At 36.1% G+C, this 21,929-nt stretch overlaps 1 protein-coding gene across 1 annotated transcript in view; it reads right to left on the reverse strand.

Moving 5' to 3' along the window:
* Window positions 1-21,929, reverse strand: part of FBN2 (fibrillin 2) — a 280,535-nt gene that overhangs the window by 187,998 nt on the left and 70,608 nt on the right. Inside the window, exons 6-7 of the mRNA XM_003826666.7 lie at window positions 18,875-19,072; window positions 594-719 (exon numbers count right to left, since the gene is read on the reverse strand). Coding sequence (XP_003826714.3) covers window positions 594-719; window positions 18,875-19,072 — 324 coding nt within the window. The remainder of the gene's footprint in view (window positions 1-593; window positions 720-18,874; window positions 19,073-21,929) is intronic.

Here is a 21,929-nt window from a genome sequence, read left to right on the forward strand (position 1 = left end):
TTTCAATATTATAATCCATATTTAATATTGCAGAAAAGTATTAGGTTTTTTGATATCTTTATTTGAGCAAGCTATTCTTTATTGAGATATTTGTAGTGGTAATTTTCAAACCCTTCCTGAATCAATAATCCATTTAAAAAAATTTGATGGCCAAACAATATTCAGTATACCAATTAGAGTATTTTATTTTATAATATATGACACGGTGCCAACTACTAACACATCATTTACACATGATACTGTATTTCACTTGGACTTCTTATTTCTATCTCAATTTTCGTTTTTGATATAACTTTATAAGTGAAATGGAAACCTACTTTATTAAGAAGAAACATAAATGGCTGGATTACTCCCATTCTCAATGCAACACAACTGAGATAACAAACTAGATGCAAATGCTCATTGACTCTTTTCAAATCAAACCCACTAAGGCTACAATACACAAACACAAAACTACTCTAGGCTTAAACCTATGCTTTCATAGTAGATAGAGTTTTAATTGTGACCAGTAGTCTTCAAAATTTCAAATGAAGTCCTGTTTTTCTTGCATTAAAGTCACAATTAGGCATGCTTCCCAAAGTAGAGAGACTCACCTTCACATTTCTGAGTAGTTTCACTCTGCTTGTGACCAGCAGGGCATCTGCATTCAAAAGAGCCCACTGTATTGATACAGTTTCCTCCTTGGCATATCCCTGGGATAGCCTGGCATTCATCAACATCTGCAAGAAGAAAACATTTTGAACACAGATGACACTGGTTTTCAGAATATCTATACTTTTTTTTACTATAAAAACTTTATATAAACATTTTTCTAAGAAACTCAGTTTTTCTCAAGAGAGTGGGGTTAGAGAAGTAAAACACCTTTGTATGCATATGTTTTAATTTATGTAAATGGTATCATGTTATATATCTTAGTTTGTTTCTTAATTTTCCTTTTAGAATTTTGTTTTTAAGATCCATCCTGTTGTGGGAAGTCAGGGACCCCGAATGGAGGGACCGGCTGAAGCCATGGCAGAAGCATGGAAATTGTGAAGATTTCATGGACATTTATTAATTCCCCAAATTAACACTTTTATCATTTCTTATGCCTGTCTTTACTGCAATCTCTGAACATAAATTGTGAAGATTTCATGGACATTTATCACTTCCCCAATCAATATTCTTGTGATTTCCTATGTCTGTCTTTACTTTAATCTCTTAATCCTGTCATCTTCGTAAGCTGAGGATGTAGGTCGCCTCAGGACCCTGTGATGATTGTGTTAACGGCACAAATTGTTTAAACGATATGAAATCTGGGCACCTTGAAAAAAGAACAGGATAACAGCGATGTTCAGGGAATAAGGGAGATAACCATTAGGTCTGGCTGCCTGAGAGCTGGGCGGAACAGAGCCATATTTCTCTTCTTTCAAAAGCAAATAGGAGAAATATCGCTGAATTCGTTTTCTCAGCAAGGAACAGCCCTGAGAAAGAGAATGCGTTCCTAGGGGGAGGTCTCTGAAATGGCTGCTCTGGGACTGTCTCTCTTTTACAGTTGTAGATAAGGGATGAAATAAGCCCCGGTCTCCCTTAGCGCTCCCAGGCGTACTACATGCCAGGACGAGGAAATTCCCGCCTAATAAATTTTGGTCAGACTGGTTGTCTGCTCTCAAATCCTGTCTCCTGATAAGATGTTATCAATGACAATGCATGCCCGAAACTTCATTAGCAGTTTTAATTTCGGCCTGGTCCTGCGATCTTGCCCTGCCTCCATTTGTCTTATAATATTTTATTACCTTGTGAAGCATGTGATCTCTGTGACCCACACCCTATTCGTACACTCTCTCCCCTTTGAAAATCACTAATAAAAACTTGCTGGTTTTGTGGCTTGTGGGGCATCACGGTACCTGCCGACATGTGATGTCTCCCCCGGATACCCAGCTTTAAAATTTCTCTCTTTTGTACTCTTTCCCTTTATTTCTCAGACTGGCCAACACTTAGGGAAATAGAAAAGAACCTACGTGAAATAACATTGAATTATTGGGGGCGGGTTCCCCCATACATCCATACTGTTATGTGGACAATCTGTTGCTTCGGTTGGCTGCAGAACACTTAATGTGTTTCCTCTCCTGATCATGGGCACTTGGTTTATCTTTAGCTTCTCAAAACCTCAGTGAATGGTACAGTGAATGTCTCCACTACGTTTCTTTGTGGAATGACTATGGACATTGAGGACTCAGATTCTTTATCACTTTGCTGTAGACCCAGAGCAGAATTACTAGATCATAGGGTATAATGAATAAATAGTGTCCAGTGGTCCTTCAGAATGCCTGCAGGAGTCTTCATACCACTAGCAGTCTACACACCTCTACTGTTCATGAAGACTCCTGCATTTCTTCTTTCCTGCCAATACATGATATTACTATCCAATATCCTAATTTTCTTTCTTTTTTTTTTTTTAGACCAAGTTTTGTTCTTGTTGCCCAGGCTGGAGTGTGCAGTGGCATGATCTTGACTCACTGAAACCTCCACCTCCCAGGTTCAAGCGATTCTCCTGCCTCAGCCTTCCTGAGTAGCTGGGATTACAGGCATGCACCACCATGCCCGGCTAATTTTGTATTTTTAGTAGAGATGGGGTTTCTCCATGTTGGTCAGGCTGGTCTTGATCTCCTGACCTCAGATGATCTGCCCACCTCGGCCTCCCATAGTGCTGGGATTACAGGCATGAGCCACGAGCCACCGTGCCTGGCCTCCAATATCCTAATTGTCTTGTATTGTAAAGGAATATTGTAATATTGTAAATATTGTAATATTTGTAATATTATAAATACCCTAATGTTGTAAAGGAATACTAATTATTACTTTAGTTTTCATTTCTCTAATTACTAGCTCCTACACTTATTAGCTTTTTTATTTCCTCATGTGAAAGTTGTCTATATTCCTTGAACCCTCTTATATTGGAATTGTTGGAATTGTCGTCCTCTTACTCTAAATTTAAAATTTCAGTTTTAGACATTGAAATTATCATCCTATCCTTTAAATTGCCTATTAATTTCATCCACATAGGAACAGAAATCCTTAGTATTGACATAATAAAATTCACGAAGCGTTAATAAAGAATTTTCTGACTTTAAATGTAAAAGGAAGCTCTTCAGGTAAAATAAAAGTGAGATTAAAATTCTAACCTACACACAGAAAATGAAAAGTAGTAGGAATGGTAATATGTTAATAGAGATAAAATATATTTTCTTATTTTTTAATTAACCTTAACAGAATTGATTTTTCCAAGCAACAACAACAATAACATATTTTGGATGTTATAACACATAGAAGTAAAAAGCATAACAACAATAACATGAAAAATTGAAGAGGTAAATGGTACCATTGTAAAGTTATTACATTATAAGTGAAGTGGCATTATACTATTATACTATATAATAGTATAATTATACAGTATACTATATAGTATACTATATAATAGTATAATTATACAGTATACTATATAGTATACTATATAATAGTATAATTATACAGTATACTATATAGTATACTATATAATAGTATAATTATACAGTATACTATATAGTATACTGTATAATTATATAGTATACTATTATATAGTATACTATATAATTATACAGTATACTATATAATAGTATACTATTATACTATAGCATTATAATATTATACTATTTGAAAATAGAATGTAGTAAGTTAAATATGTATAAACACTAAAAAATAAGCAGAGATATAGCTAATAATCCAACTGTGGAGATAAACTGCAATACAAGAATATACACTATTAATCTAAGAGTCAGGCAAAGAGAAAAAGAGTAACAAAGAAGAGGTGAGACAGACACGAGATAGTAAAATGACAGATTTAAACACAATAAAATTGATAATCATATGAGATGTCAGTGGTAGGAAAAATTCCATTAAAAAGTCTGATTGTCAGATTTTTAAAAAGCAAGACCCAATTTTAGGCTGTCTACAAGAAAACTCCTTTGACATCTTAAAAAGTAAAGAGATGAAAAAGATATATTAAGAACTCAATAAAAAAAAATCTGGAATGGCTATGTTAATACCATAAGTAGTACTCATCACGACAAGTAATATATTGTGTGGATAAAAATCGACATTGCATAATGACAAAGGGGTCAATTCATCAAGAAGACATGATAATGCTAACTGTGCATGCATGATTATAAAGCATTAAACTCCTGGAGCAAGGGTAATTTCAGCAGATAAAGCTGAAAACAGAAATAGATAACCTGCAAGTATGTGGAAATTTCCACATTCTTCTCTTAACTAAAAGAATAAGTAGACTGAAAATCATCAGGGATATATTAGACTTGAACCATATTTTCAACCAACTTGTCCTAGTTGACATTTATAGAATACTCCACCTCACTTAAGCAGAGCACACATTCTTATCAAGTGCCCACAGAATATTTACCAAGAAAGACTATATTCTGAGGCCATGTAAAAGGTTCATTAAATGTAAAAGAAAGTTAAAATAATCCAAAATATGTTCTCCAAACACAACAGAGTTAAACTAGAAAGTAATAAAGGAAAAAATCTGGAACAACCTCAAATATCTGAAATTTAAACAATATACTTTGAAATAATGCACAGGTCAAAGAAAAAAATCACATGGAAAAATAGAACATATTTTGAATTAACTTAAAATGAAGATACACCATATCAAAATTTGCAGGATGCAGCTAAAGTGGTGCTTAGAGGTAAATGTATAGCATTAAAATGCTTATAGTACAAAAAGAGAAGCTTCTTAAATCAGTGATCTCAGTTTCCATATTAAGACATTTTAAAAAGAAGAGCAAATTAAACCCAAAGTAAATGGAATCAATAAAATAATGATGATAAAATACAAAAAAATAGAGATAATCAATTACTATAAAACCTGGCTTTTGGAAATACAAGTAAAAAAATCAGTTGATTTTTATAATAAACACTGTATATAAAAATAAATGTGAATTTACACAAATTTGTTACACTCTCTTCAAACTTACAAGCTTACATAATAGATTTATTAATGCTATATACTTAATTACAAAATAACATATCTCATTGCAACAAATGTTAAAGATACAGAAAATAGAAAATTAAAGAAATAACCATCGATATAAATTTGCTTCTGTCTTTTTAGACTTTTATTCACACATATTCAGGATGATGGTCTGTTTATTTAACGAGAATAAAACCATAGTATATGTGTTTTTCTGCATCTTGTTTTTCTTCATTATAAAATATTTCATGAACACATCTCTGTGTCAGTACATATCAATTTGCCCTATTATTTTTTGGTAAGCTCAAAAGTTCTGTATATCTCAGTGTGTAAATTAGTGAATTCAAGCCTACAGATTATTTCTTCCTCCTATTAGCTATATCTATTGAACTAATTACAAAAGTCCAAAGTATTTTTGTACTGAATTAAAGTAGATTTCAGTGTCTTATTAAAGGATACATGATGTAAACAAAAATCAACTATGAATACAATATATGGCAAGAAGTCTATATACTAAACATTCTAATTCAGCACATTTTAAACCTCATTATTATTATTATTGTTATTATTATTTTTTGAGAAATTATTATTATACTTGCTCCTGTTGCCCAGGTTGGAGTGCAATGGCGCGATCTCGGCTCCCTGCAACCTCCACCTCCTGGGTTCAAGCGATTCTCCTGCCTCAGGCCTCCTGAGTAGCTGGGATTACAGGCATGAGACACCTCATCCGGCTAATTTTGTACTTTGAGTAGAGACAGGGTTTCACCATGTTGGTCAGGCTGGTCTCGAACTCCTGACCTCAGCTGATCCACCCGCCTTGGCCTCCCAAAGTGCTGAGATTATAGGCATGAGCCACTGCGCACAGCCTTAAACCTCATTTTTAAATGTACTACACTCCCACTCTCATTACAGTGTGGTATAAAAGAGCTCTAGAAACTTGTTTTCCTGGCTGATAAATCAGAGCAAAAATATGGTAAAAGCTGAAAAATGAGACCAAGTCTATAAAACCTTAATATTATTCATAAAATTGTATGCTGCATACGGATTATAGTAGATTCAGTGATTTTTCAAAAAGAAAAAACAATCCAGCATCATAGGATTTATTTTGTAACTGCCTAAAAAGTATTTTTTTTAGAAGGAGAACGAAACCCTTATTTTTGAAGTCTCCTAGGCTCTGCAGTTATGTAGAATTAATTTCTTTTAGTTAGATCAAGTTAGCAGTTAAAATAAAAAAGAAAATTTAAAAGAAATTATATAGAAATAACCAAAAAATAACCACTTTGGACCAAGATGTGTTCTTTATAAATATAAAAAAGCATGCCTCAAGCCTTCAAACTATGCAAGAATTTCTACATCTGCAAAGTCCTATATCACAAGCAACTACTAATGATTGATTAATTCTCCAATGACCAGACTGTACAGATGTTATCTTTGCTCATTCCTTCGATTCAGGCAAAAACTTACTATTTCTTTAAATTTTGAATTATTCCAAATCACATGTAACAATTTTATAGAACACAATTATATATTTTGAAATTTATACCTTATGCAATAACGTCAGTCCATGTCTATTAAGGTTAAAAATAATGTAACAAAGCAACAATAATTCTAGTTTATAACCTCATTTATTCTCCAAATTCTCCGTGTAAACTTGTTCTAAAAAATTAAACTTATTTTATTACATAAATTATTATCAGATGATATATTATTTTTAGTTTATGTCCAAATATGGAAAATATGTGCAGTATTATAGGCATATAAAAATGGTTCATTTAATTTATATGTGTAGCAACCAGGGGACATAGAAATTACTACTATATTTCATAGCGTGTTTTTTAATTTTTCTTGTTACCAAATTAGATCCATTTCTAATTTTAATTTTTTTACATTGAACTTGCTTTTTCTTTTCAATTTTTATAGTTTCGGGGATACAGGTGCGGGTTTGTTACGTGAATATACTGCATAATGGTAAGGTTTGGGCTTCTAGTTAACCCATTATCCAAATAGTGAAAACTCAGTAGGTACTCAATAGGTAATTTTTCAGTCCTCATCCCTCCTCTCAGCCTCCCTACTTTTGGAGTCCCCAGTGCTTATTATTTCCATTAGTAAACAGAAATTCTTATTTCTATACTCTGTAGATATTCACACATAATATTTTATTCCTGTGAAAACAAATGTCTAACTTTAAGGGCAGCAACTAAATAATAGGTCTATTTCTATTTGGAATCTGAAACATATGGGGTGTCCTAGCAATCATTTAATATGGTTTGATCCAGACTGAATATCTACTCATGTATGATACACAAAATTCAAATGTTAAAATGATCATCAAAACAAGTATATATTGGTAACTTGATATCTGCAGGACCCTGAAATTGTAATAACAAGAACAGAGCATGGTTTTATCTCGATCTTATCTTCACAAATGTCACCATCGTGTTCCAGCTGTTAAAGTCAGAAGCCTAAGAGAGAAACTTGGCATGTTCCTCTCACTTATGTCACATCACTTCATCAGCGACAACTGCTTACTTTCCAAGAATATCTCAAATCTTTCCTCTGCTACTACCCGGTCTCAGCCTCCATCATATAGCACCTGGACTACTGCAGAAACTTTATAACTGGCTTCTTGGCATCCACTCTGGCCTTCCTATAACTGATGCTCCACAAAGCATCATTGCTTTAAATTTCCATTAAAAATGTTGTTTTTAATTTCCTTGAGATAAGAGAGAAGTATATAAACTTTGCATTTATTTGGGTAGTAATTCTTTGAAGCATGTTCATACCTGCCTTTTACTTATGTTTTCTTTTTTTGTTGTTGGTTTTTTTTTTTTCAGTTTTTATATGCAGGCCTTTCTCTTTATTATTCATCTCTCAATGCAGCCATTTCCTGCTGAAATGCAGAGTGGGGAAGGCTCAAAGGAAATGCGTTGGTTTGAAACTTCTACAAGGCATAGTCCTGAAACAGTTGGTCACCAAACTCCTCCCCCAACTTTTTTTTCCCTTGAGCATCAATTTTCAACTGTCAGTTGGTGGTGTGACTCTTATATTTACAGATTACTTGCTAGTGGTCCATACTTCCTCTTTGTCCTTCCACCCTCCTGTACCTCACTCAAGGAGTGTCTCTGGGATGGAAGACTGGGTGTAGATTACTCAGAAATGGCTTGCCCCCCCCCAGTTTCTCCTTCCATTACCCTCTGTTACTGTGAGGTTCTGAAGTAGATCTGTCTCTTATGGGAACATCTCCTCCTCTCCAATAGAACATCCACAATCCTAGCTCTCTGTTCTTAGTAGGTTCAAACACCTTTCAGGATTATGACACTCAGAGTAAATGCTTAGAAAACTCTCCCTGTCCCAGTGACTTCCCAACAGCTACATGTGCTCATCACTGGTTTTGTTCCAGGATTTTGTTTTAGAATGATGTGTTGTTCTCTATTATTCATTTTCATGTTAGTTTTTTGTGGGGTTAGAAGAAGAGGAATATTCTGTTATCTTTAAATAGGAGTTTCTATAATTGAGTTTGCTTTAAGTAAAGTTTTTTAATTGTTTAGGAATAGCTCGTGTTAATACAGCATGAATTAAAGTTAGACTTTATAATGATCTCGTTAACTTGGTTAATGTAGGCAGCCAAGATGAATTTGTTTTGGCTGTAACTATCTTTAATAATTTATTCTAATCAAATAAATCAGATAATAGCCAAGTTTACTTTTTACTTGGCTATGTGGAGGGCTTGGAAATAACTTTCTACTCAGGGCGTCTTCTGCTCATTCAACAATTGAGGAGCTAGCAACATCTGCCTGATTTCAGCTGAGATTAAAGTCCTCTACTCTCTCACATGCAGTCAGACTAAAGAAATTATGTTTCTGGTGCACTAACGCCATATGAAAAGAACACACACCAGCATTTGTTTTGCAGAAACCAATTTAGGGTCTGTATTGCTATTTCTTTATTCATGACCTTATCCTGTGTCCTAGCTAGGGCCTGTGTCAAATATGTGAATTCCTGTGCATTTCACATTACCTGGAAAGGAGCAGAGGCTTGGCATCAATGTTACTATCATCAATGATGAAGCAAGAGATGAAATTTCACAAACAATTTTCTTCTGCTATATCTTCAGTTTTGAAGCATTTGAAGTAGTTTAAAAGCCTAATCCCTAAATATCACATGGTACAAAAATTAATAATTATGCCAGTTTAATTTTAATATATTTAAAAAAATTTTAGGAGCACCCTGTTCATTTGAAAACCTAAAAGATCCAAAGCCAAGTACTAATCTTAAACAAAATGTCACTCCTAATTAGAGTAGGTTCATGAGACTAAAGACAAAAAAAGAAGAAACTTTGTGAGAAAATTATACATCATATGCACATGGCAATTTGTTACATATTTAAAGTTCACAAATATTATTGGAAAAGGGCTTAATGACACTATTAACATTTTTAATTCACTTGTTTTATGATAGCTTAAATTTTAAGTCCTATATGAGTTAACTTTGGTCCTTTAACGTATAATAAAATGGAAGAATGTAGATTAAATGTGGATTAAGCACAACGGCTAAAACTCAAATGGCTCTCAATATTAAAGCCATCAAGAATTGATATGACTGATTTTATACCACGCTAGGAGGGCACACCTTTCTGACACTACTTAAGTCCAGAATGTTAGCATGGCAACAGTTTAAAGTAAAATGTGGGGCCAAGATGGCCGACTAGAAGCAGCGTCTCTCAGAGGCTCCCATCAAAAAAAAACAAAGAGTGAATCCTTCACTGGCAACCAACGTATCCAGGTTCTTTCATCAAAGTTGACTAGAAGGCTGGCGTGATCCACAGAGAGAAGGATGAGTAGTGTGGTGCCACGGCCCACTTGAGAGCCACACGGGGATGGGAAACCCCCTCCCCGCAGCTAAGGGAGGCCATGAGTGAGTGTGATACCCAGCCTAGTAAACTGTTTTTTCCAGGGAACTGTGCAACCCACGAATCGGAGGATCCCACTCTCAAACCCAAGCCACAGGGGCCTACCATCTCAACCCTGGAACGTACAGATTATTACAGCCTCTGAGCAGGAATCTGCTTAAGCCTATGGAGCCCCCCGGGGGTTGTGGCGACCAGCACCAGCTGCTGCTGTCTGCTCTCTAAGCCTTTTGAGCTCCTTGGGGGAGGGTTAGCAAAAAAAAAAAAAAAAAGCAACTGCGGAACACACTAAGCTCTCTGGGCACAGGGAAGGGCTGCATCCATTTCTATAGCTCCCGGCTGTGCTTTTCCCCTGCTGGAGCCAGGGAGGTTGGATGGCTTGGTCCCAAGACTTGTCCTCACAGCCCAACACACTGGCTGTGGCAGTCTGAGGCCAGAGTGCCTCTTCAGGTCTAACCCTGACCCATCCTTCCTCAGTGGGTGGGGCCTTCCTGCAGGATCTCCGATAACTCCAGCCAGAGGCTCAGAGACAGAATTTGGATCTCCCTGGGCCTGAGCCCCTAGGGGGAGGGGTGGCTGCAGTCTCGGGATCAGCAGACTTAGCCTCTCCTCCTGGTAGTTCTGAGGAATCTGGGCAGCCCGGCCGAGTGGGTTTCCCCCCAGCGAAACACACTCTCTCCACCAAAGGACAAACTGCTTCATTAAACGGATCCTGCTCCCAGTGCCACCCAACTGGGTGAGACCCTCCAAAAGGGGTTGTCAGACTCCTTATAGAGGAGAGATCCTACTGGCATTAGATTGGTGCCCCTAGAGGTGAGAGGTCCCAGGAGGAGCAGGCACCCATCTCTGCGGCTCTCTAGTCTCCTTGAGTGACATCTCTAGTCATGGGGGCGAATCAGATGAATAAGGCCTGAAGTGAACCCCCAGCAAACTGCAGCAGCCCTACAGAAGAAGGTCCTGACTACTAAAAGAAAGACAAACAAGGAGAAAGTGACAACAACAGCATCAACAGCAATAAAAAGGCCCCCATAAAAACCCCATCCAAGGGTCAGCAGCTGCAAAGACAGAAACTAGACAAACACACAAAGATGAGAAAGAATCAATGAAAAAATCCTAAAAACACAGAAGGCCAGAGTGCCTCTTCTCCAAATGACTGCAACATCTCTCCATCAAGGGTGCAGAGCTAAACGAAGGATCAGATGGATGAATTGACAGAAGTAGGCTTCACAAATTGGGTAACAAAAAACTATGATGAGCTAAGGGAGCATGTTCTAAGCCAATGCAAAGAAGCTAAGAACTTTGATAAACGGTGAGAGGAATTGCTAACTAGAATAACCAGTTTAGAGGGGAACATAAACGACCTAAGGGAGCTGAAAAACACAGCATGAGAACTTCATGAAGCATACACAAGTATCAACAGCCAAATCGACCAAGTGGAAGAAAGGATATCAGAGTCTTAAGACTACCTTACTGAAATAAGATATGCAGACAAGAATAGAGAAAAAAGAATGAAAAGGAATGAACAAAGCTTCCAGGAAACATGAGACTTCATAAAATGACCTAACCTACGACTGACTGGAGTACCAGGAGGAGACAGGGAGAATGGAAACAAGCTGGAAAACATATTTCTGGATATTATCCAGAAGAACTTCCCCAACCTAGCAAGACAGGCCAACAGGCAAATTCAGGAAATACAGAGAACACGATTAAGATACTCCATGAGAAGATCAACCCCAAGACACATAATCATGAGATTCTTCAAGGTTGAAATGAAGGAAAAACTGTTAAGGGCAGCCAGATAGAAAGGTCAGGTCACCTTCAAAGGGAAGCACATCAGACTAACAGTGGACCTCTCAGCAGAAACTCTACAAGCCAGAAAAGACTGGGGTCCAATATTCAACATTCTTCAAGAAAAGAATTCTCAAAACAGAATTTCACATCCAGCCAAGCTAAGCTTCATAAGCAAAGGGGAAATAAAATATTTTCCAGAAAAGCAAATGCTGAGGGATTTCATTACCACCAGGCCTGTTCTTCAAGAGCTCATGAAAGAAGCACTAAATATGGAAAGGAAAAACCAGTACCAGACACTGCAAAAAAAAAAACAAAAAACAAAATATAAAGAGCAATAACACTATGAAGAAACTGCATGAACTAGTGTGCAAAATAACCAAATAGCATTATGATAACAGGATCAAATTCACATGTGACAATACTAACCTTAAATGTAAATGGGCTAAATGCCCCAATTAAAAGACACTTATTGGCAAACTGGATAAGCTGTCAAGACCCATCGGTGTGCGTGTGCTGTACTGAGGAAACCCGTCTTACATGCAAAGACACGCACAGGCTCAAAATAAAGGGATGGAGGAATATTTACCAAGCAAAAGGAAAGCAAAAAAATGCAGGGGTTGCAATCCTAGTCTCTGACAAAACAGATTTTAAACCAGCAAAGATCAAAAAAGACAAACAAGGGCATTATGTAATGGTAAAGGGAACAATTCAACAAGAAGAGCTAACTCTTCTGTTGAATCCATAAAAGCACCCAGATTCATAAAACAAGTTATTAGAGGCCTATAAAGAGACTTAGACTTCCACACAATAATAGTGGGAGACTTTAACACCCCACTGTCAGTATTAGACGGATAAATGAGACAGGAAATTAACAAAAATATTCAGTACTTGAACTCAGCTCTGGATCAAGTGGACCTACTAGATGCCTACAGAACTCTCTGCCCCAAATCAACAGAATATACATTCTTCTCAGTGCCACTTATTCTAAAATTGACCACATAACTGGAAGTAAAACACTCCTCAGCAAATGCAAAAGAACTGAAATCATAACAGTCTCTCAGACCACAATGCAATCAAATTAGAACTCAGGATTAAGAAACTCAGTCAAAACCAGACAATTTCGTGGAAACTGAACAACCTGCTCCTGAATGATTCCTGGGTAAATACTGAAAGTAAGGCGGAAATCAAGAAGTTCTTTGAAACTAATGAGAACAAAGAGACAAGGTACCAGAATCTCTGGGACACAGCTAAAGCAGTGTTAAGAAGGAAATTTATAGCACTAAATGCCCACATCAGAAAGCTATAAAGATCTCAAATCGACACCCTAACATCACAATTAAAAGAGCTAGAGAGGCAAGAGCAAACTAATCCAAAAGCTAGCAGAAGACAAGAAATACCTAAGATCAGAGAAGAATTGAAGGAGTTAGAGACAAGAAAAACTCTCCAAAAAAAAATAAATGAATCCAAGAGCTGGTGTTTTGAAAAAAATTAATGAAACTGATAGACTGCTAGCTAGACTAATAAAGAAGAATAAAGAGAAGAATCAAATAGACACAATAAAAAATGATAAAGGGGACATCACCACTGACCCCACAGAAATACAAACTACCATCAGAGAATACTATAAACACCCTACATAAATAAACTAGAAATCTAGTAGAAATGGATAAATTCCTGGACACATACACCCTACCAAGACTAAACCAGGAACAAGTTGAACCCCTAAATAGACCACTAACAAGCTCTGAAATTGAGGCAGTAATTAATAGCCTACCAACCAAAAAAACCTCAGGACCAGACGGATTCACAGCTGAATTCTACAAGAAACACAAAGAGGAGCTGGTTCCATTCCTTCTGGAAATTATTTCAAACAATTGAAAAGAAGGGACTCCTCCCTAACTCATTTTATGTAGCCAGAATCATCCTGATATCAAAATCTGGCAGAGACACAACAACAACAACAACAAAAAACTTGCTAAAACAACAACAACAACAAATTGTGAAAATCTTCAATAAAATACTGGCAAACTGAATCCAGCAGCACATCAAAAAACTTATCCACCACCATCAAGTCAGCTTCGTCCCCAGGATGCAAGGCTGGTTCAATTGTTCAACATACACAAATCAATAAATGTAATCCATCACATAAACAGAACCAAAGACAAAAACCACATGATTATCTCAATAGATGCAGAAAATACTTTCTATAAAATTCAACATCTGTTCATGTTAAAAACTCTCAGTAAACCAGGTATTGATGGACATATCTCAAAATAATAAGAGCTATTTATGGCAAACCCACAGCCAATATCATAGTGAATGGGCAAAAGCTGGAAGCATTCCCTTTGAAAATCGACACAAGACAAGGATCCCCTCTCTCACCACTCCTATTCAACACAGTATTGGAAGTTCTGACCAGGGCAATCAGGCAAGAGAAAGAAATAAAGGGTATTTAAATAGGAAGAGATGAAGTCAAATTGTATCTGTTTGCAGATGACATGATTGTATATTTAGAAAACCGCATCGTCTCAGCCCAAAATCTCCTGAAGCTGATAAGCAATTTCAGCAGTCTCAGGATACAAAATCGGTGTGCAAAAATCATAAGCATTCCTATGCACCAATAATAGACAAACAGAGAGTCAAATCATGAGTGAACTCCCATCAATAATAGACAAACAGAGAGTCAAATCGTGAGAGAACTCCCATTCACAATTGCTACAAAGAGAATAAAATACCTAGGAATACAACTTACGAGGGATGTGAAAGGCCTCTTAAAGAAGAACTACAAAACACTGCTCAAGGAAATAAGAGAGGACACAAACAATGGAAAAACATTCAGTCCTCATGCATAGGAAGAATCAATATCATGAAAATGGCCATACTATCCAAAGTAATTTATAGATTCAATGCTATTCCCATTGAACTGCCATTGACATTCTTCACAGAATTAGAAAAAAACCATTTTAAATTTCATATGGAATCAAAGAAGGCCCTGTATAGCCAAGACAATCCTAAGCAAAAAGAACAAAGCTGGATGCATCACACTACCTGACTTCAAACTATACTACAAGGCTACAGTAACCAAAACAGCATGGTACTGGAACCAAAACAGACATACAGACCAATGGAGCAGAACAGAGACCTCAGAAATAACACCACACATCTAGAACCATCTGATCTTCAACAAACCTGACAAAAACAAGCAATGGGGAAAGGATCTCCTAATTAGTAAATGGTGCTGGGAAAACTGGCTAGCCATATGCAGAAAATTGAAACTGGACCCCTTCCTTACACCTTATGCAAAAATCAAGATGGATTAAAGACTTAAATGTAAAATCCAAAACCAAAATAACCCTAGAAGAAAACCTAAGTAATACCATTCAGGACATAGGCATGGGGGGAGACTTCATGACAAAAATGCCAAAAGCAATTGCAACAAAAGCCAAAATTGACAAATGTGATTGAATTAAACTAAAGAGCTTCTGCACAGCAAAAGTAACTATCATCAGAGTGAACAGGAAACCTACAGAATGGGAGAAAATTTTTGCAATCTACCCATCTAACAAAGGTCTAATATCCAGAATTTATAAGGAACTTAAACATATTTATAAGAAAAAGACAAACAACCCCATCAAAAAGTGGGCAAAGGATATGAACAGACACTTCTCAAAAGAAGGCATTTATGTGGCCAACAAACATATAAAAAAAGCTCATCATCACTGATCATCAGATAAATGCAAATCAAAACCATAATGAGATACCATCTCACACCATTCAGAATGGTGATTATTAAAAAGTCAGGAAACAAGATGCTGGCGAGGCTGTGGAGAAATAAGAATGCTTTTACACTGTTGGTGGAAATATAAATTAGTTCAACCATTGTGGAAGACAGTATGGCGATTCCTCAAGGGTCTAGAACCAGAAATACCATTTGACCCAGCAATCCCATTAGTGGGTGTATACCCAGTGAATTATAAATCACTGTACTATAAAGACACATGCACACATATGTTTACTGCAGCAGTATTTACAATAGCAAAGACATGGAACCAACCCAAATGGCCATCAATGATAAGACTGGATAAAGAAAATGTGGTACATATACACCATGGAATACTATGCAACCATAAAAGGGAATGAGATCATGTCCTTTGCTGGGACATGGATGAAGCTGGAAGCCATCATCCTCTGCAAACTAACACAGGAACAGAAAACCAAACACCACATGTTCTCACTCATAAGTGAGAGTTGAACATTGAAAACACGTGGACACAGATAGGGGAATAACACACACCAGGGCCTGTTGGGGGGTGGGGGGAGGGAACTTAGAGGACGGGTCAATAGCTGCGACAAACCACCATGGTACACATATACTCCTGTAACAAACCTACATATTCTGCACATGTATTCGTTTTTTTAATAAGAAATAAAGCAAAATAAATAAATAAAGTTACTGATTTTCTCACAGCTTAATTCTTTAAGTATTATCTTAATTTCCTGTTGTCCCTCATTTTCCACAGCTACTCTGTTTATTACAAGGGCATGTTTCATTCACAACTAATTTCATCAGCTACAGGATATCATTATCTTCCAAACTTCAAAAGAACCATGATTTAGAGCTAGTGTTAAGCTATTTACAGTTATCATCCACATAGTTGAAATTTATTTTTAACTCTGTAACACTTCTCAATCATCGTATAAAAAAGATCACTGTTTTTTTAATGACATATATGCACCATGTTTTAATGTATTATTTTTTCATGCCCCATCTCTTCCAAATTAATTTGGCATAAGTATTCAGGAAACAGTCTAGGAATTTAAAGGAAAAAAATGAAATCACAGTAAGATGTCTTAAAATAGCCTGAACTATGGATTAGTATTTAATTGAGAACTTTCTGACTATGCCACGATTTTGAAATAAAGCAGAACTTTTCAACGTGCTTTTCCAGACATTTTAATCATGTGGCAAATTTCATTTTGTTCCTGTTACTGTGTTAATCCCTCAGATTTTTAGGCAAATGGAGCCTGAAACTTATCTTTGATGCATAAACAAAATCAAATAAGTAATCCTTCAGACATTACTAAACCCTAAAGGACATTCAGAAAGTTTGAGATCAGATGACACATTTTTTATAATTGTGTTTGGGAAAAAAACTAGGCCTCTGACAAAGTATGAAAGTAAAAAAGCATAAGTATAAATACAGAACATGAGAAAAGTCAATAATTTGGAATGTTTTGGTTGAAGTTAAAGGCTTTTCTTAACCTGAACTGTTTCTTTCTCTGAAATAGTGGGTTTTGGAAGTATTTCAATCTTAATGTCATTTATTAATTCAAAAGGTATTTGCTGAGCTTCTACTGTATATTAGGCACTGTTCTAGATGTCTGAGACATCAGTGAATAAGTGAAAAAGATTTCTGCAGTCATAGAGCTTACATTCTAGTCAAAAGATAATTAAAAACAACAAAGAAATCAAGTTAGTATGTTAGAAGGTAATAAAGGGTACCGAATAAACAAAAAGTAGTATATAGTAAATCCAGTCATTATTAAACTAGTAAATCAATATAGTAGAGTATTTTATTTTTAATAATAATCTATATCCACTATATAAATTACATGGTAATCTGTATACTAAGATGTAGTAAAGACCATATGGAGCACAGTAAAGACAGATACAATATAATATAGAATATCTTCCTATAGAAGAAACTGTTGCACTACCAGGAACTCTATATAATCAGACTAATATTCATACCAAAACATACAGAATTTTACTATCCATAGTAAACAATAGATTAAAAATGGCATTTGACTCAGTCTTCATCATTAAGGCCTGAGCTGTGTTCATCACTAAAAAGAACTATTCTAAGTCCACAACTCACATATGTGAGCTTTCATATGTGATTAAATATAAAGTCGGTAAATGTTTTAGTTATATAGTCATCCCCTTGGTATCTCCGTAGTTCGGATTCAAAATGATTTTAGAAATAGGCCATTTTAAAAATATACCTTTTATAAAACTACAACACTAACAAAAATCTGTGGATGCTGCTGTCAGGGACACATTTACAAAATTATGCAGAACACTCACATTTTATTATTCAATGAACTAAAGTTATGTATGTGCTCCCCAAACTATAATTCTCATTTGAGATTTAGGACACTGACCAGGCTTGCTACAATGTAAGATTTACACAGGTCCAATAGATAACATCTTCACTTGTGACGCAGCTTACTAACATCAATTTGAAAGACTTTGGATCTAACTTTGTGCATGTTTTAATTATAGAAAATAACCCTAACTCTCAAAGTCTCAAATATGAATAATATTATTTATGTGAATAATACAAAAATCATTTCTGTTTTCCTGTGATCTTACTGCTATGCAATATGAAGGCAACTGCCATTTAAGAAGTCATTAGAGAGACCATTTCCGAGCTCTAAAAATGGATTTAAGACATTTGATATCAGAGAAGTTGCTAGAAAAAGGTAAGAATTGCGGCAGCTGAAAATTAATTAAAATAATTAATCAGTAAATAGGTAACAATTTTTGGCTACTTGGATTGTAGTCTACTAAGGTAGCATCCTCAGGGCCCTGATCTGGCCCTAATATAGAAATCAGTGTCATGAATGCAGTTAGGGAGTGTCAAAACCCAGAGATCATGACCAACCCAGGTTACAAAGTCTGTAATAACTGCAATCATAGACAGAGTTCACATTTTGTCTTTGAAGACACTATTAATAATGATAGAGGGCCAATAATAGGTGGCTTTCTTCTCCTTGTTACTTGGGTTCAGGTTTTCATAACTTGAATGAGATAAAGAGAGAAAAAATAGGTTTTTCCTGGGTATTTGCATGTGTATAGTTAAGGGAGGAGTCATGCCATCTAGATAAAAATAGAGTGGTTCATCCTTTGATTGTATTAAATATTTTACACTGTATTTTTACATTTCCCCCAATTCTTCATCTCTTTCTCTTCTCCATTAATGTCAACAGTTGAAACAATTATTCATTAGGTGGCTAAAAGATAAACCTTCTCTGGTCAGGACTGTTAACGAGGCCACTCTTGGAAATCAGTGTTCTGTGAAAAGCTACCATCCAGTGCCAGATTCTCCAACTCCAACAAAAAGAGAAGTGGCAGGTCTGCGATGGTGTGCACAGGCAGACAGCTGACTCACCTTGGCAAGCTCCAGTGCGGATGTTGGGGATGAAACCCCGTCGGCAGGGCTGAGGCTGGGCTGGACACATCTCACAGGGATGGCCCCACGCCCGTCCAATGGTGGCACAGCACAGAGTCTTCGTGCAGACAATGCCTGTCAGCTGCCCTTGGCACATCTGGTTGTTGACCTGAGTGAAACACGGGCCTGTCCTGTAATCTGGAATGTGGGAGAAGAAAGAAAGACAGGTTTTATGATCATATACTAATCTTATACCAGTGCCTCCAAATGCATAAAACAGAGACTATTTCTTCTGACCAAAGTGTCCAAAGACAGAAGGCTAGAGAGTTTCATGTTAAAAATTCATAATTTTCCATTCATGAGAAGTACCTTAAGAGACTTCAATGTATTCCACATTAGACACTGTAAATGGGTGGCTCAGGGCTGTGTCTGGGATACAGATGTGCCTTCTTGGCCTGAATAATGCTTTTACAGAATTTAAATTAGTAGCCAACATTGTAAACTTGGGAAATTCCACATGAAATTTGTATTTCTGGCTTCTCTTGAAAAATTGGAAGTTCTGGTCATGCTAGACCTGCCATGTCACACAGCACTGGTGGGATGAAGTGTGTTTTCTCCAGGACACCACTAAGTCCCAGCTCGGTACATTCACTGATGTTCCCTTCCTGGGCCCTGAAGGCATCAGCATTAATGACTCCTCTTTACTTAGCAGAGATTTTCTTTTCTGACTAGGTGAACAAGAGTTTAGAAAATTAAAACGAATCAATAAAGATATGCTCCTTCCATATCACACATATATTTGGGCAATCTAAACTGCCTGTAAATATTCAGTTCTAAGAATCTGATTTCTGTTTCTGTGTCAGTCAGTTTAGTTCTATGGGTAGCCTAGTTAGGAAGATCTCATTAATAAGGCACATAGTCATGAATTCCTTACACGTAAGTTAGTATTATATGATCGCTCCTCTCTAGCAAGTGACTGTACATTGTCCAGCTCTGTTATGGTGATAACAAAAGCCTTAGTAAATGTATGGCATGTGTGATACATAGGCAAATTCTTCTATGAATATTAAGTACAGTCCATTTAGATCCCCGCCTCTCAAGGTTTCTATGGACCAGCAGCAACAGCATCACTTTGGGGCCAGGTAGAAATGCAGACTCAAGCCCTACCCTGACCCACTAACCCAGGTTCTGCATTTTTTAACAAGACCGGGCATTAATATGCACCTTGGAGTTTCAGAAGGGCTGATATAGACTGCAGGCAGTTGGAAAGTTAGCCCTGGGTATTTCTGCTCTATCCTGCTTTCTTCTGTGATTTACTTTCAGTGAAACTTTTCGATGATCGGTGAAACAGAACTGAATCATGAACTAAATAAATTTTAATTTCAGCTTTGTTGTTGTTGCTGTTTTGAGAGATACAAGAAATCAGAGAAAGGTCAGTTTTCTGAGGATTCACCAATTCAATTATTCTCATTTGCTATAAAATACAACAGAAATACATGAAAAAGTTGTGTGTTTTTCCTTACACACAGGGATTATGTCAATACAGTTTATTAATTCTTGGGAATACAAAATACCACTCAGGTTTCTTGATAAGGTCTAACATAAATGATATTATTCTACTCCAAGGGGAAAGCTACACAGATTTAATTCATAGTTTTATGAGAACAAAACTACCTGACATTTAAAGGAGGAAGAGTCAATAATGTTGGTATAATTTTTATGAAAAACTGTTTCTAGGAAAATCAAACTTGGATATAATTTAACATTCAAAATGCTAAGCTAGGAAGCCTTAGATATCATATACATGCTGCAGTACAACAACAAAAACCTTAAAACCACATAAAACTTTGATTTGCTTTAAAGAAGAATGAGGGTGTCTCCGATAGAAGCAAAGAACAGTTTAGAAGTTCAATATAAAGAAACAAAATCGAGAATAGGTAATTTCTTGGCAAGCCATTTTAACATTGTTACTCTGCAGCTGAACTTCAACAAAAATAGCTCATTTTAATCCCTTGCATAAGAACAACAGATGTGCTGGCTGCAAGTCTCGTTTTTGAAAAAGATCTTTGGAGTATACGTGAAGATATGTCAACCTTATAAACAAACACACTTCCTATACTGCAAATTGTCAGGTTGCAAACTTTTAAAATCTATCCTATTGTCCTTCAGATATAAATATTTTGTCATTTTAAATAAACATTAAATTCCTAATTATAAGTTATATCAAGTTCTGAATACGTGGGGAAAAGTCTGTTTTTTTGCAAAAAAAATATAAAAACACATATTGTTTTTAGGTCAGTGTGTGAATACCCATGTTCACATTCTATGCACTTTTAGGATTCCCAGAATGAAATCTGCACAGTCTCCCTCATAACCAAATTCATAAATAAACCAACTTGACAGTAGATTCATTCCTTCTTCTAACTACACCTTAAACTTATGTCCTCTTAGTACCGTCTCTGTGGAGAAGGGGAATATCTGGACAAGGACAGCTGTTTGTCCTCTGCAAATGACCTTTCTTGTTGAAGTCACTAATTAAGGCAACCTTCCACTTGGCAGGAATAGAGTTGACCATTTCTTATTTGTTTTGCTTACATTTTACTCCTTACAAAATATGCTGAACCTATGTTTGTATATGATGACAATTTGCTTTCTGGTTGGTAACTAAATACTTTAAAATTTAAACTTACAATCTTATCTACTAATTCAAGAATTACTACCATGTAAAATAAGAACAAATACTAGATATTGTAAAAGAATTTAAATTTCCTGATAGGGTTAAAACATCCTGTCCCAGACTCTACCTGCAGTTTAATTATGGACAAAAGAGTCCTTAAAATACCTTAATTAATTGTGATTGGCCATGCATTCTCTTCCTAAAAGTTGCACTGTGGGAAAGATACTGATGTATACCATGCTAACCATTCATAGTCACAAGGATACTTGCAGTGTGTTAACTAAGTGTAAAAGGGGAAAATTGCTTATCACTTAGTATGTTGGAACTAATGACCTATAAACAGTTATGTTACACGTTATGACGTGACCAAGAAAATTT

This window comes from Pan paniscus, chromosome 4 (assembly GCF_029289425.2).
Source record: "Pan paniscus chromosome 4, NHGRI_mPanPan1-v2.0_pri, whole genome shotgun sequence".
Lineage (NCBI taxonomy): Eukaryota > Metazoa > Chordata > Mammalia > Primates > Hominidae > Pan > Pan paniscus.